Below are 14,188 nucleotides of genomic sequence, written 5' to 3' on the forward strand. Positions count from 1 at the left end.
ACAGAGCTTCCGATTTGCGAAAGCCTTTAGTCCTGTCCAGATAGAATTTTTGAGCGCCCCTGGTGTCTAGACAGCGCAGAACCCTCTGCGCATCGTCCTTAGGGTCCGCTAAGAAAGTGGGTAGCACCATCTCCCCATTCAGGTGGAAAGAGGAGACAACTTTTGGCAAGAATGCGGGGTGCATTCCTTATGAAAAGTACTGTAAGGCTCTCAAGCCACCAGTGCCTATATTTCACTGACCCTCCGAGCGATGTAAAGCCCACCAGTAGGGCTGACTAGCTTAATGTTCCCAGACGCCATAAGCTCGAAAGGTTTATGAGCCAGGATGCCCAAGACCAGGTTAAGGTCCCACACAGGGTGTGGCTTCTTAACAGGCGGGTAGAGCCTGGTGAGGCCAGTCAGATGTCTTTTAACCACCGGATTGGAGGAGGAAAATATTCCCTCCTATGAATTCCGGTAGGCTCCGATTGCCGCCAAGTAAGTGCGACATGTGTCCACCTGCACCTCAGAGTGTGCGAGGTGTGCCGAGAAGGATAGGACGTCGTTCAGTGTGCAGGTCAACAGATCGACCTCCTTTGACGAAGCCTAGTGGCAGAACCTAGTCCACTTGCATTTGTACAGGCTCCTGGTAGCATCACTCCTGGCGCCCTGTATGATGTCTAGGTTGGCCTGGGACAGATGTAGATGCCTTAGTGTGACCTACCCCGGAACAACACTACGTGGGCTAGCTTCTGGGGGCGGGGTGGATTACCGTGCCCGCCTGCTGTGATAGTAGGTGACATGGACCCCCAGCGGAAGGTGTACCGGGGCCTGATCTGATAGGCTGAGTAGCTCCGAGGACCAGGACCTCGCAGGGCACCCCAGGGCTATCAGGATGATCCGCAGGCGTTTGTTACGCTCACTTGGTATCCACAGGGACACCACCCAGCTGGGTTACTCGCTGGTATGCTTCTCAGCTGCGGGGAAGGGTCTGCCTGAAAATACAGGAGGACTGTGTTCAAGACTGACCGACTGGGGTAAGTATTGTCCCTCCACCCCCGTTTGCTTTCAGTCCCTCTGGCGCCCTCTCCTCACCTTGTGGTAGAATTAGGCGTGCTCTCCGTCCTGCCTTCTTTGCAGGGGCGCGTTGTCTTTCATGGGCGAGTGCGGTCCAGTTAATTCACTGACGCCGGCCCGTTTGATATTGTTCAGGTAGGTCTTATTGATGTTCTTTAGTTTTGTTGCTATCATGCAGGCCTTTCTTTGTTTAAAATGTCTCTTTTTTCTCCCTTAGGTATGCAGAGCTTCAGCGCGGCGAACTGGCTTGGTTGAGCCCCGCTGGTAAATGATGGTGCATTAAGAGCGCTATGATGCGGTAAGTAAGCACTATGCGCAGCGCTGCGAAGTCTTGCCTTTGCTAACCTGTGTTTTCCTTCCTTGTAGGTCGCAGTGTTCTTCAGCGCGAGTGGAATGTCCAGAGTGGTGCCAGCCGAGAGGCGACCAGCCAGGTAAGCCTTTTGAGCAGTTCGTAATTTGTAAATGTCTCTACAGCTTTCTTTAATGTTGCCTCTATCTTCCTCTTTCAGGTCGTTCTGTCCGGGAGGCATGCAGATTCGAGGAAGCTGTTCTCCATAGCTGCGAGTGTTTAAAGATGAAGACTGCAGGTAAGATGCTGCTGCTAATGATGTTCCTTTTGTCTCCTTGCAGGTTCTGCTTCTCCGAGGTTCGAGGGAATAGCTGGACACGGTGAGCATCACATTGCAAGCTGCCAAGTAACACGAAGCATGTTCTGCAGTCAGGGTGTGGTTTATATAGCCCAGGTAAAGTAGTACCAGGGAAAGTAGTTCCAGGCCTGCCACACCCAAAACACTAGACCACATAGCTTGGTTCTTACGAAGCTATGTGGTCTAGTGTTCTTACGAACCAAGCTATGTGGATGCCTCCATGTTGGCTGACAATACAATAAAGTAGTTCTCAAGCACATTGAGAACTACTTTATTGTAGTTCTCAATGTGCTTGAGAACTACTTTACTGTGCAAGTTTACTGTTGTTCATGGTGTAAGAGCTTGGCGCCATAGGCGCCAGGACTGCCCCCATGAGGGCTTTTGAAGAGGATGCCAGGCTCTAGAGGCCAGAGTCTGGACTACACGTGGCCAATGGGTTTGCCAGAGGGGGTTTTGGGCGAGGGTCGTGACAGTGTTGGGCCTCCCTGATCTTGCAGATCACCCTGTGAACCAGGGAAGTGGGAGGAAAGGCATACATGTTCATGTAGTTCGTCCCATTGTATCTGCATTGCATTGCCCAGAGAGCCCCAGCCCTGTCCCCGCCAGGACGCGAACCGACGATCCCCTGAAGGACCTTTTTCGTTCAATTGCCATTCGTAGTTCTCTGCACCCAGTCTGCTGAGTCTGTCTGCCTCCAGGTTGCACTCCCCCGGGAGGTGGACTGCCCTCAAGTGCATGTTGTTCTCCAGGGCCCTTTCTCAGATGTTGGCTGCCAAGGAGCATAGTGACGGAGACCTGGTGCCACCCTGCTTGTTGATGCAGTACATGCCGGTGGAATTGTCTGTCTGAATGAGGATCATCTTGCCACTGACCAGGGGAAGGAAGGCTTTTAGAGCAAGCTATATCGCCTTAAGCTCTAGCCAATTAATATGGGCCTCCTGTTCCTGGAGAGACCAGACTCCGTGGACGCTGTGGCGGTGCAGGGTGGTTCCCCATCCTTCCAAGGAGGAGTCTGTGGTGATGGTAACCTGAGGGGCCGGTTGCCTGAAAGGCTTCCCTATCTTCAGGTTGCAGTCTGAGCTCCACCAGATAAGGTCCTGGTGGAGGAATGGAGGAATGCGGACTAGTTCGGCCTTGGAACTCCGCTCCAGACTCCATGAAGTTGCGAAGTGCAGTTACAACTATCTCATTTTGAGCCTCATGTAAGTCACTGCCAGTAGACATGCCGCCATTATCCCCAAGAGGTGTTGGTACCACCATGCTGAGGTCACTGCTCGGCTGAGAAAATGACCTGTTGCCTTCTTGATGGCTGTGATCTTGTCCTCCAAGGCAAATACTCTCTCGGCGCTTGTATCCCAGATTAGGCCCAGGAACGTGAGACTCTACGTGGGCTCCAGCTGAGATTTCTTGAGATTGATGGAAAATCCCAATTCGTGCAGCATCTTCATGAGGGCGGAAGAGGTGTGTTCGACTGCCTCCGGTGATCTCGCCCTGACAGTCGTCTAGTTACAGATAAACATGGTGACCCTGGGCCCTAAGCAGGGCTGCCACTGCATTCATCAGTCTGGTAAAGACCCTGGGGGTTGAATTGAGGCCGAAGGGTAGAACCTTTATTGGAAATCAAAGCCCATGATCCTGAACCTCAGAAAGGACCGATGCGGCTGCCAACAGGGACGTGTAGGTACAGCTGCACTCATCTGGGCTTTCGCTCACTTTTTATGGGGAAACTGACATGCCCTTAAGAAAGTCAGTACTGGGAGACTTTGTTTCCCTTAGTCCTTTCCTCATGTTGCAACTTTTGTGCAACATGTAACAAGTGTGCAATGTATGTTACCATACAGCACACTTGGGTCTATAGTCATTTCCAAAGGCCCTAGATACTCTTGCTGGACTTTTTATGAACTGTGCAGATGTGTCAGGGACAGGACTCGTGGCAGCTATGTTTTTGCATAATTTTTAACCCTTTCCTGCCATGTTAGCCGTGTTAACCGCGTTTGGCACAAATAGGTGGCCTGGCTCCAAAATGGCCATGCCACGAGGTTCTTTGTCCTGTCCTTTGGCCATCTTGCCCCTTCACCTTCTCCAGGTCCAGTCGACCCGGGTTGGTTCTTATTTGGTCATGCACTTTCCCGTGAATCCCAATGCTTTTGCGGGCTTCTGCATGCCTTGTGTATGTGCATCCAGGATGTGGGCTGGAACATCTGGTTCCAATACACATCCTGGGTGCCAGAGAGTCTGGAATGCCATGAATGACTGGGAGCACCGTGGTCCGTGATTGATCCACGTATGGAGTGTGTGTTTGTAAGCAAATCTCCCATTGGGTCCTCTCTGTTTTGGCGCAAAGGGAACTTTGGATAAGAGGAGGCTGAAAACACCACTACCATGTCGATCTCCCGATTTCTCACTGAACAAAGTATAGGATCCAAGTATTCTGCAACACAAAGCCGAGTCGAGGAACCGCTGATGACCCGCTGGAAGGTTTGGCACCCTGAGCCCGCTGTCGTCCCGTGGGAATCCTCTGCATCTGGTCGTCCTAGAAGGTCTGCAAAGACGCTTCGACCCATTGGAATATCGGGACCAACTATTCTCGGCACCTTCATCAAACCCTGCAAGTAATCTTTCTCGGAAGTGGCTCTGGGCCAACCAGTGGACTGACCAGCTTTCCCAGTTGCTTTGCTCTGTCACTGCTGCCGTTTTGAGGAGGCCCACAAAACTTAGTATACTGCTAGCTCTGTGTCCACGGCACTCTCACACCGAATTTTGTACACTTGCCATTCCCAGGTCTGAAGTAAGACGAGTGTGCCAGGACCGGAGTACATGTGGTTGCCATGTTGTCTGGCCGCGGCAACCTCCTTTGCAAGTCCGCTGCATTTGTGACCCTCAGTTGAAGCCTGCTGCAGTGAAACTGGGTTGATTCATCCATCCAGAGTGGAGAAATCACCACTGTCCCGTTTGGGAATCATTGCTGTATCTCAGGAACTAAAAAAGGTGATGAGGCGTCCTTTTTGCCGCTTTCGAACCTGCCAGCGAAGTAGATTGAACTGGCGAAGTTTGGGTCTGCTTGCGTCGGGTACCGGTGAGTACTCCTTACCCCAACCAGTGGCCCCTAGCGCTAGAGCCAATTTTTACGCACAAGCGGCCCCTCTCCTTTCCACAGCTATTGCGAAATAGCGTTTACATCCCGCACTCTTGAACTGCCTCTGCCTTCAAGTGGAGGTCCTTCTTGAATAGTGGGAACTTGTTCTGCATCGTCTCATCCACCTTCCGGAGCTGCTAGAGACCCTATTCTGCCCATTGGCACAAGCGCGTGCATGTACTATTGAGCACAAGGCTCCTCTCTTCGTAGGGCTTGGACTGCCTCTTAGTTAGGTGTATTATCGATGTTGAACTGGGCCTAAAGATTACCTGCACTGCCCATCTCCTTCCCCTCTAGGTTGTCAAAATATTTCGTGCAGTCCCCCTTTAGACCACAATGGTCTTGTATATATATTGGATTGAGTGTGATGTATTGGTTTACTGAGTGATACTGTGATTCTGTTGCTATGGTCTATGTTACAAAGGCTTTGTAATAAATGTGTCTATATTTTTGATAAAACACCTGTCTGGAGTAATTTTTAAGTGTCCTTGCTCTGTGTGCTCATTGAGGTCTTTCAGTCACCCTCACCCCTCCTGAGACTTAGTCTTGACCGCCTGCCAAAGCTACCTTGATTGGTCTGGCTTGTCCAGAGGTTACCCTGTTCCAAGAAACTAGGTTGGCCTTCTGAAACTCTGCCCACCAGGTCAGAGTTCAGAAATCCTTCTTAATAGACTGTATAGCATTGAGGGGCCATTCAGCTACTGTTTAACTGATATTTATTATGTATACTATGTACTGCACTTTCTCATGTACGATTGTACTTCTATTTTTTGTAACTGCTTTAATGATGTGTCGAATAAAGATAAATTGATGACTACTAAATGCTTTGTGCAAAGTTTTGCGAAGGTTAGCACTAGCTCGAAGGAAAACACATCTGCTTGGTTACTGCTCAGGGTCCCCAATTCATCAGTCGTATTGCACAATGCAGAAATGTTCATCTGAAATTACAATAATTAGGACTCTTTGGGGGGGGATTGTTGCTGCAGCCACCTACCCTTTTGAGTCTTATCAGGTGTTCGGACTTGCGGGCAGTCAGGAGTTGCCACAGTGCTATAGTGTGCTTCAGATGGCATCGACTCAGCGCCTGAAAGAATGAAATGAAATACAGTTGTAGCAGTACAATACAATAAAAGTTTGGCAAGACATATACTACCACTTCACTTTGTTGGTCACCAGTGAAGGCAAGAACCCAACATCTGCAAACACGTCCTTCTCTTATTGCATGACCTACTTATATTAAATTTCATCTTGCAACTCAGCTTGCTCCCTCGTTTCCTACTACATAGTGAAATAGTTTCATATTGTGCATTTCATGTGCCATCTGTGCCTGTCAATGCCTGGATGCCACTGGGACTTCACTGCACTTTCCTTATCCCCCTTGATGCTAGATTGTGTGCCTAATAGGTTTTGTTGACGCAGTATGCACTTTGCCAAACCACGCTGTCTGCTGCATCTCGGGATGTTATTTCACAAAGCCAGTCTCAACTGTCTGCTGGGTTCTGTGATGTGGCAGTGTTTGTTACATTGCTGTCAGGACATGACGTGGCTTCCTGAGCCACATTTACGGTTTGGATTGCCCCTTAACTGTGTTCCTGTGCTAGATCCCATTCTGTCACGCCCCTCTCCCTCTCACCACCTACAATGTTATGTGAATGCATCAGACTGTTTCAGGCTTTATTAAGCCATATGTCTAAATCATACAATTTATTGTTATGCTGTGCTATCATACTGTCAGTCCCCTTTTATTTTGCCTCATTCATTTTGGAGTCCTGTATCTTACTTAGATGACTAATTGTAGGCACACTTTGTGGTAACAATGCATATACTTCATGGGTACAGACATCCAGCCAAAATTCCTTCATGCACAGTCAACTTCACAAACAATAGAAGGAGGAAATCATAAAAAATGCTCACCTCTAGCACAAGAGCACTCGTCTGGTCTCCCATTTTAAGAACGTCTTCCACATATTGGACAAGAGGCTGGTCTGATTCTCCTCCGGCTGTGGCCAGGAAGCCAAGGACTACATCAGTCAAAGAAAGTGCCTCACAGATATCACTGTATGAATGTAGCTCTCCACTGATTGTGTTAATCATAGAATTGGACAAAATGTCCTGGAAGTAAAAGGACAGCCGTCAATGGACACAATTAATACTCATCATTTCAAAGTCGTAGTAGAAAGGTTAAGAGAGGAGGAAAGAGCATTTATATTCAGTTCTTAGGCCTCCTGGTGAGAGAAGCTGAAAAGGCAGCAGACAAAATTATCAGGAAAAGCTACTTGCATTCGTAGCTGTGGGTATGCATGATAATCGTAAATGTGGGTGATCAAAATTCCAAGCAGAGGAGAAGGAACAAGTTACTCCTGTTCTCCAGCATGGGTCTGTCTTGGATTCACATGCTCATGAATATTCCCCCTCATCAGCCTGGGAATTCACTGTAAAAAAGAAGTGCAGTTTCGCTTTACTCTGAAAACTGCATTTCTCCTCTAAACCAATCACTGTCATTTGTGTTATACTGCCCCCGTCCAATGACAGTCGTCTCCCTAAGCCCCACCCCTGGAGGCCATCTACAGATTTGGTATAGCATGTAAAGTGGCAGTATGAACCAAAAAGAGCCCAAGAGGGGAAGGCGGGAGGGTTTGCATGTGAATCCATGTCAGACCAATGCTGGACACCCCGTTGACTATCTGGCAAAAAACAGTATCTGCAATGTCCAAAGCCACTGTGATGGCGTGGTCAGACGCCACCACACCCTCCTGGAACAGGGCCAGGGCCTCAACCTTCTTGTCCTCTGGCCGGAAGTCCAGAATAGGTCAGAGCGGGATAAGATGGCCAGGGCATTAGCAGCCTTGATGGGGAAGGCTGCAGTATAAATTATGTTTTGCCCATTGCATCTAGTTTCTTCCCATCTTGGTCAGGAGGTCCTATGGCTGAAGACGATGGATTCGCTGAGTCCCTCCGGGCTTCGGCAGAGACAACAGAGTCAGGAGAAGGCAGTCACCTCAAGCACCTGGAGGCCTGTACTTCTTTTCCAACCTATCTCACTTGGGAGGGCACAGTATTCCGCATCTTTATTAAGGCCAAAACTTCCTCCCAGACATCATCCAGCAGAGGAATGGACATGATCGTCTTCCGTCTGACTCCCAGGGGTTATCCCTACATATTATCCCCACCAAAAATATCGCCGTACATATGGTAGTTTGTCTCGCAATAGGCAATATTTTGGGGGGAGGGGTGATCATTTGTGGGAGCGGGGTTTGCGGGGGTGTCCCCCGCACATTTTAAAATAATGCGGGGGTGTCCCCCGCAGGACCCATGGCTCAATATCGCCACAAAAATATGGCGATATTTTTGTATCACGACATGTTTGCAGGGATATTAACACATGGAACCTCCCTGGGTTGCAAGGAACCCCTCGTCCTTCGTATCCTCTGGCACCAAATTGAAGAGGGTAGAGACCCTTGATATTACGGCGTGTGAAAGGAGCCAACCTCACCCGATGTGTATGTGAAAGTAGATGAAGAGGCGATGGGTGCCAGCTTGTCAGCACCCATCGGCTATCCGTCTGCAGGCACATAATCATCGGACTCATCAGCATGAGTCGCCGTAGTGTCCGCATCCGTACCTGTGCCATTGTGCAGGGGCTCCTCCACTACAGGGATCAAGACCAAATGCAGGGGCGGTGGGGGTGTCGGTTGACGGCTCAGCCGGTCGTGTCCGGTTATCATACTGACACATGGGCGCCATGTTGTCAGTGTAACCTGATTTTTAACCTACTGCGTCCTGAAGACGGGTCCTGGGACACTACTGATGAGCCCTTGACTGCAACAGTGCTGTCCTTTGCCCCAGAAACACATCAGAGTGTAGACGCCATTATACCGTGTTTATGTATAATTGTAATGTGATCAAGTCACACCATTACTAACATCACGCAAAGCAACCAGTATTAATAAACGGTGATTACATTGGTGCTAACAACAGCCATAAATGTGAAGTGGTATTCTCTCTTTCTTTTTCTCCACTGTTGGTTTCGTAAATGACGAACGCTGTATATGGTTTTTTATTGTTATGTTTAGAGAAAATAATGATTAAAATATGTTAAACACATTACCTTGACCGTGGTGGTAGATAGAATCTCATGAAACTTCCACTGTGAGGATAATTTCTGATAAGTAGCCTCCTTCTGTGTGTTAGAGGTGGGTAGCTAGTGGTTAATGCATGCCCTTTTTCCAGGTGAAATAGGAGGAACATGTCCTGAAGAATGGCCCAGTGCCATAGGGCTTGGGCTTCCTGGAAGAGTGGCAGGGAGCACTCCCAATCGTCTTTCCGGATGTAGAACATGGTGGTGGTGTTGTCTGTGAAGATTCTCACCAACTTCTGCTTCAGCAATGACAGGAATGATGGGAATGCCCAGAAAACTGCCTGGAGCTCCAGGATGTGAAGGTTCTTTTCCTCCAGAAGCTAGAGGCCTCTGGCGTGCAACTGTCCGGTGTGGGCCGCCAACACCTCCAGGGAGGCATCCATGGTGACCGTCTCCTGGTACAGTGGGGTCTGAAGCAGAGCACCTTGCGTGAGATGTGAGCGCATCCCCTACTATCTTAGAGCTCGCCCGAACTCCTGGGTAAGGACGATCTTGTCTGTCCAAGTGCCTGAGACTTGCATCACTGTGCTTCTTGGAACTTCTGGAGAGACCTCATCTGCAGCTTGCAGAAAGGGACGAGGTGTATGCAGGAGGACATCATGCCCAACAGCTACTTGATGGCTCACACTTTTGAGGATTGTGCCAATGACGGGTGCTGCACATTCCCCAGGATGGCTGTCACCCTCTCCTCTGAGGGAGTCGCCAGACAAGAGACCATGTTGACAGGGGCACACAGAAACAGAGCGTTATGTGATGGCTCCACGCAGGACTTTGGATAATTGATCGATGTTAGGGAGAATTCTCAGAAATGTGCTAATTCCTCTCTACCTTAGACAACCCCAGCACTTTTGCTGGACTCTAGGACTTTTCATTTTTTACCTGAAGAGAGTGAGACCCATTTTCCCACTCTCTCATGTATTTTATGTGATTTGAACACTGTTTCTTTTGGTTTTTGGAGTCTGACAAAACTCCATAGGCATCTTTTTTACATTGTGCACACAGCACCTTCAGTGCAGTGGCACAGGGAGGTCTTTCAGATATCCCAAAGGTTTAAATACCTTCTCTTGGATAAACTACTGTTTCCAAGAGCAGTGAAATTGAATTTACTTACATTTGTAACTTTCTAGACCCAGCACACACTATCTTACAATAGGGCGCTGGAGGAGTTACTTAGTATCCACTTTGTCTAGTTTCTCATGTAACATTTTTATGTTACCCTTCCTACAATTAATGGTTGGTGGCAGTGGTTTACTTTTAACTACTGTGGTGTGTTTTTACTGTGGGCTGCGTTCGCAGCTGCAGAAAAAGCACCCTTGGGTGCCATTTTTGTCAAAATGGCCCGGTCTTCTTTTTCGCCATTTCTCTGTGGAAAGGTCCTTCTTGAGATTTACTATGCGCACCAAACCAGGTTTGGTCCCTTTGTTCGTTTTGTCTTTGGCGGGATTCACGAGTGAAGCCCTCCTCTGGCTCTAGAGTGTCTGGCAGGGGCAGGAAGTGAGGGAGGTGCCCGAAACTCCCTGTGCTTAAACCCCTTGGTTACAGGAATACACCCAAAGGTGATTAACCGGCTGGCTGTCTGGCAAGGACAGCCACCCTGCTGTTTGACTGACAGCTAGGCTGGAATGAATGGGAGAAACCTGCATAAAAGGTGATGCGTTTTGGCTTGGAAGGCAGAGTCGACCACTCGACGAAGGAATCCAAAGAAGAACTTGGAAGAGACGCCTGCTGCAACTCCTGGACCGTTGGTTGGCCCGGTGAAGCCCTGCTGCTGTGCTGAAGCTCTGAATTCGCCTTGACTAGAGACGCCCTGCAAGGACGACTTCTCCCCAGACTTCTCCCCTTGAGTTGGTGGTACAAATCAACTCCAAAGTAAACTCGTCTGGACACCCTCTCTGAGCTGGCTGTACTTCCTTGCTGCTGTGGGAACCGAAGTGCCAGGGAGAGGAACACCAGATTTGGAGTGCATCACGTTTAAGCTGTCCAAGGGCTCCAGGAAGATCCACCGGACTCCCAGGAAGCAGAACTGACTGAGCCTGAGCCACCTCAACAGACTACTGGACACCAGATGCAAGGAAAGCCCATCTCGACAGCCAGGAACCGCGGTGGTGCCATTTGCTATAGACGCGAGGAGCTGAAACCGTGAAGTGCCACTGATTTGAAGATAGCCGGTTGCTGTCACGGACCGTCCCATTGCAGTGCAGGAGTTCCCAGAAGTCCTCCCTCCTGTCCCCACGACTGAGGCCCAGGAACACTAGGATCTGCAGACCTGCACATGAACAGAAGTCAACAGCCACCTTTTTCTTCTAACTAAAGGTACTGTACAGTCTAAGAGAACTTACCTCTTGTTGTGTAGCCTTGCTTGTTCTCAGTTGAGACTTCTCCTGGTTGCCCTGTAGAGTTGCTTGCATCTTCTACTACTCACAAGCCTAACAGCTTGTGGCCCTACATTGATTCTTATTTTCTACAAAGACTTCTAAAACATTGTGCAAGACTTTCTTACCTCCAAGAAGTGCTTCAGCTCACCTACACTTTTGCCCAATTGACATTGGCCTAGCCTGGATCCCTGAATGACTCTTCTCTCCTCAGACATTGTGTTGCACCTATCCTTTTAGGAAAGGGTTAACTTACTCTGCATTGGGGGGTTCAAAAGTACTTACCTGCTTCAGAATATGTGTGTGATCTCTTGTTTATTCTAATAACCCTTTTCTTTGACACCCATCTCGGTATTGCTCTAAATGTACAATTGATACATTATTGTCCATAGTGCCCTAGCTATTTAAGTCACCTGAGGGTGTAGGAAGTGGTTGTGTTCCATTCCCACTGGGTATTTGCTGATTTAGAGAAACTGATAGAGTGTATTTTGGAGTGTATTTGTGTGTTACTGTTATACTGCCCCTTCTGAAAAAGGCTTATTCAAACTGACTGTTAAATAAATTAATAGTTGTTTAATCAAGAAACCTTGAGTGGAAGTGTTTATTTGGATACTTGTCACTGCGAATCTCTCTGTTACTACCCTACTGCTCACATTGACCCCACCCTTGAGATAAGCCTGGCTGCTCAACCACACTACCAACGTGTGTAGTGCAGACTTAAACCAAAGCCTGGGTTCCTATTGCCAGGAGGTCAAGGTTGTTGTAGTGCACCCAAAGGGTACTGCATCAAATCTTGCCTAACAATCGAGAATCCGAGATCTGTCAGCGGATGAAAAGGTCTCCGCTGTGTGCCTGTTTGCCAGTACGTGAGAGCGGGAGAGGATGAGCCAATTGTTCAGATAAGGGTAGACGTGGATGCCCTTGAGACGAAGATGTGCAGCCACTGGAGCCAAGAACTTCATGAATCCCATTGGGGACAATTTCAGGCCTAAGGGCAGAACCACAAACCGCAGGAACTTCTGATGTTTTCGGTGGATGTGTACACGATAGTAGGCGTCTTCCAGATCCAGCATCGCCAGGGAGTCTCCTTCCTCCAGTTGGCTGAGCATGTGCTACAACGTGACCATCCGGAACTTCTGGGACTTCAAGTACTTGTTGAGGCGTCTTAAGTCTATGATTGGCTGCCACTCTCCTTACTTCTTCCGTACCAGATGCTAGGAAAGAATTCTCTAACTGCAATTGTCCCTCCATATTATGGATCCCCCCAAAAACATTTTGCTTTTATTTGACGATCCTAACCTGACTTTTTCCAGTGGAGCACTTTTTTCAGCGGCACTCCCATGGGCTTTTGCTCATTTGTTATGGAGAAACTGACACGTCCTCCAGACTGTCAGTACTGGGAAACTACGTTTCCCTTAGTCTTTTACTTTGATGCTATTTCTTGGTAACTTTTTTATCAGTACGCAAAGTACATTACTGTACCGTACACTGGTGTCTTTTGTTTCATGGCCCTAGACACCCTCCAAGTATTTTTTGGTGAGTGTACAAGTGTCCCTAGCACAAACTGGTAGCAGCCAGCAGTTTACTTTTTTGGTATTTGTACAAGTTTTTAGTGAACCATTCTGCAATTACCGCGGGTGGCTCACAACTGTGGACAGTGCTGAAAATGGCCGTGCCACATGGTCTTTTGTTCTATCCCTTGGCCATCTTGTCCCTTGGCCTTCCCCCAGGTCAGGGTGACCCAGGACTTCCTTATTTGGGCATGCAGCCGTCCACGAAAACCGCATCTTTAATGGGCTCCTCCATGTCAAGTGGGCTAGTGCCCAGGAAGAGGGTTGGGACAGTCGGGTCCCAATCCACACTACTGTTGCCAGGGTGTCTGGAGTACATGAGGACCAACATGGACAATGAATGGACCACAGCTGGTGTGCATGCAAGGGAGCAGATCTTGTATAGTTGTCCGGAACCGCTGCCCTCTTCTTAGCCGCTGCCGAGACGACCGAGTCCGGCGTGGGCTGGGCCCTGAGGCACAAGGGGGCGGCATCAGGGACTGAGTACTTCTTCTCGTACCTGTCCCTCTTGGCGGGTGTTGTGGCAGGGTTCTTGAGGACAGCAAGCCCCTCATCCCAGAGGTCGTTGAGTAAGGGCACCGCGAGGACCGTCTTCCTCCTAGCCTCTCGTCGTTGGTACAGAAACCCCTCCTTTTTCTGTTCTTCAGGGCAGAGCTGGAAGAGCTTGGATGCCCTGGTTATCATGGCGTGGAAAGAGCTGACCTTGTCGGCTGGGGATGCCCGCCGAGGGGGGGGGGGGCTGGTTGTGGGGTCCGCTGTATCATCGCCGCCATCATCCGTCCCCGTCGCCGTATCCGTCGCCGTGTCCTCTCTAGGGTCCGGCGAGGGGGATGGGGGGTCCACCGGTCTTGCAGGCACGAAGGGCGGAGCGGGGTGGACTCTCCTCCGCTTGTTCGGAGGGCTTCCCGACGGGCCTGGTTCTGGCTCCTCCGTCGGGGTGCGTGGTAATCCCGTCCTTATCTCGGTACATAAGGATTGGATTGCCAACAAAATGGCTGCCGAGCTATCCTGGGGCTGGGGCAATGGCTGCGACGGACGGGATGGCCGCTCCACTGGGCCCTATTCGTCGTCGCTATCTTCGATCACATCAGCAGGGACCACCCCCTGGGATCGAACCTTCTCGAACCTCTCCTTGAGGTTTATGAACCTCTCGTTGAGGCCTATGGACCTTTCGTTGAGGCCCTTCTCGGTCTCCACCAGTTCCTCCTCAGAGGCTGATGCCGAGTCTGTAATGGGCACCCCCCCCTGTCTTTTTCAGCCGGGGGTTT

General features: G+C 49.5%; 1 protein-coding gene across 3 annotated transcripts in view; it reads right to left on the reverse strand.

Moving 5' to 3' along the window:
* Window positions 1–14,188, reverse strand: part of RNF213 (ring finger protein 213) — a 3,248,263-nt gene that overhangs the window by 53,950 nt on the left and 3,180,125 nt on the right. For all 3 annotated transcript variants that reach the window (XM_069655189.1, XM_069655190.1, XM_069655188.1), the window contains 2 exons: window positions 6,754–6,951; window positions 5,834–5,923 (listed from right to left, as the gene is read on the reverse strand). In XM_069655189.1, coding sequence (XP_069511290.1) covers window positions 5,834–5,923; window positions 6,754–6,951 — 288 coding nt within the window. The remainder of the gene's footprint in view (window positions 1–5,833; window positions 5,924–6,753; window positions 6,952–14,188) is intronic.

Source organism: Ambystoma mexicanum, chromosome 3q, assembly GCF_040938575.1.
Source record: "Ambystoma mexicanum isolate Mex_15411 chromosome 3q, UKY_AmexF1_1, whole genome shotgun sequence".
NCBI lineage: Eukaryota > Metazoa > Chordata > Amphibia > Caudata > Ambystomatidae > Ambystoma > Ambystoma mexicanum.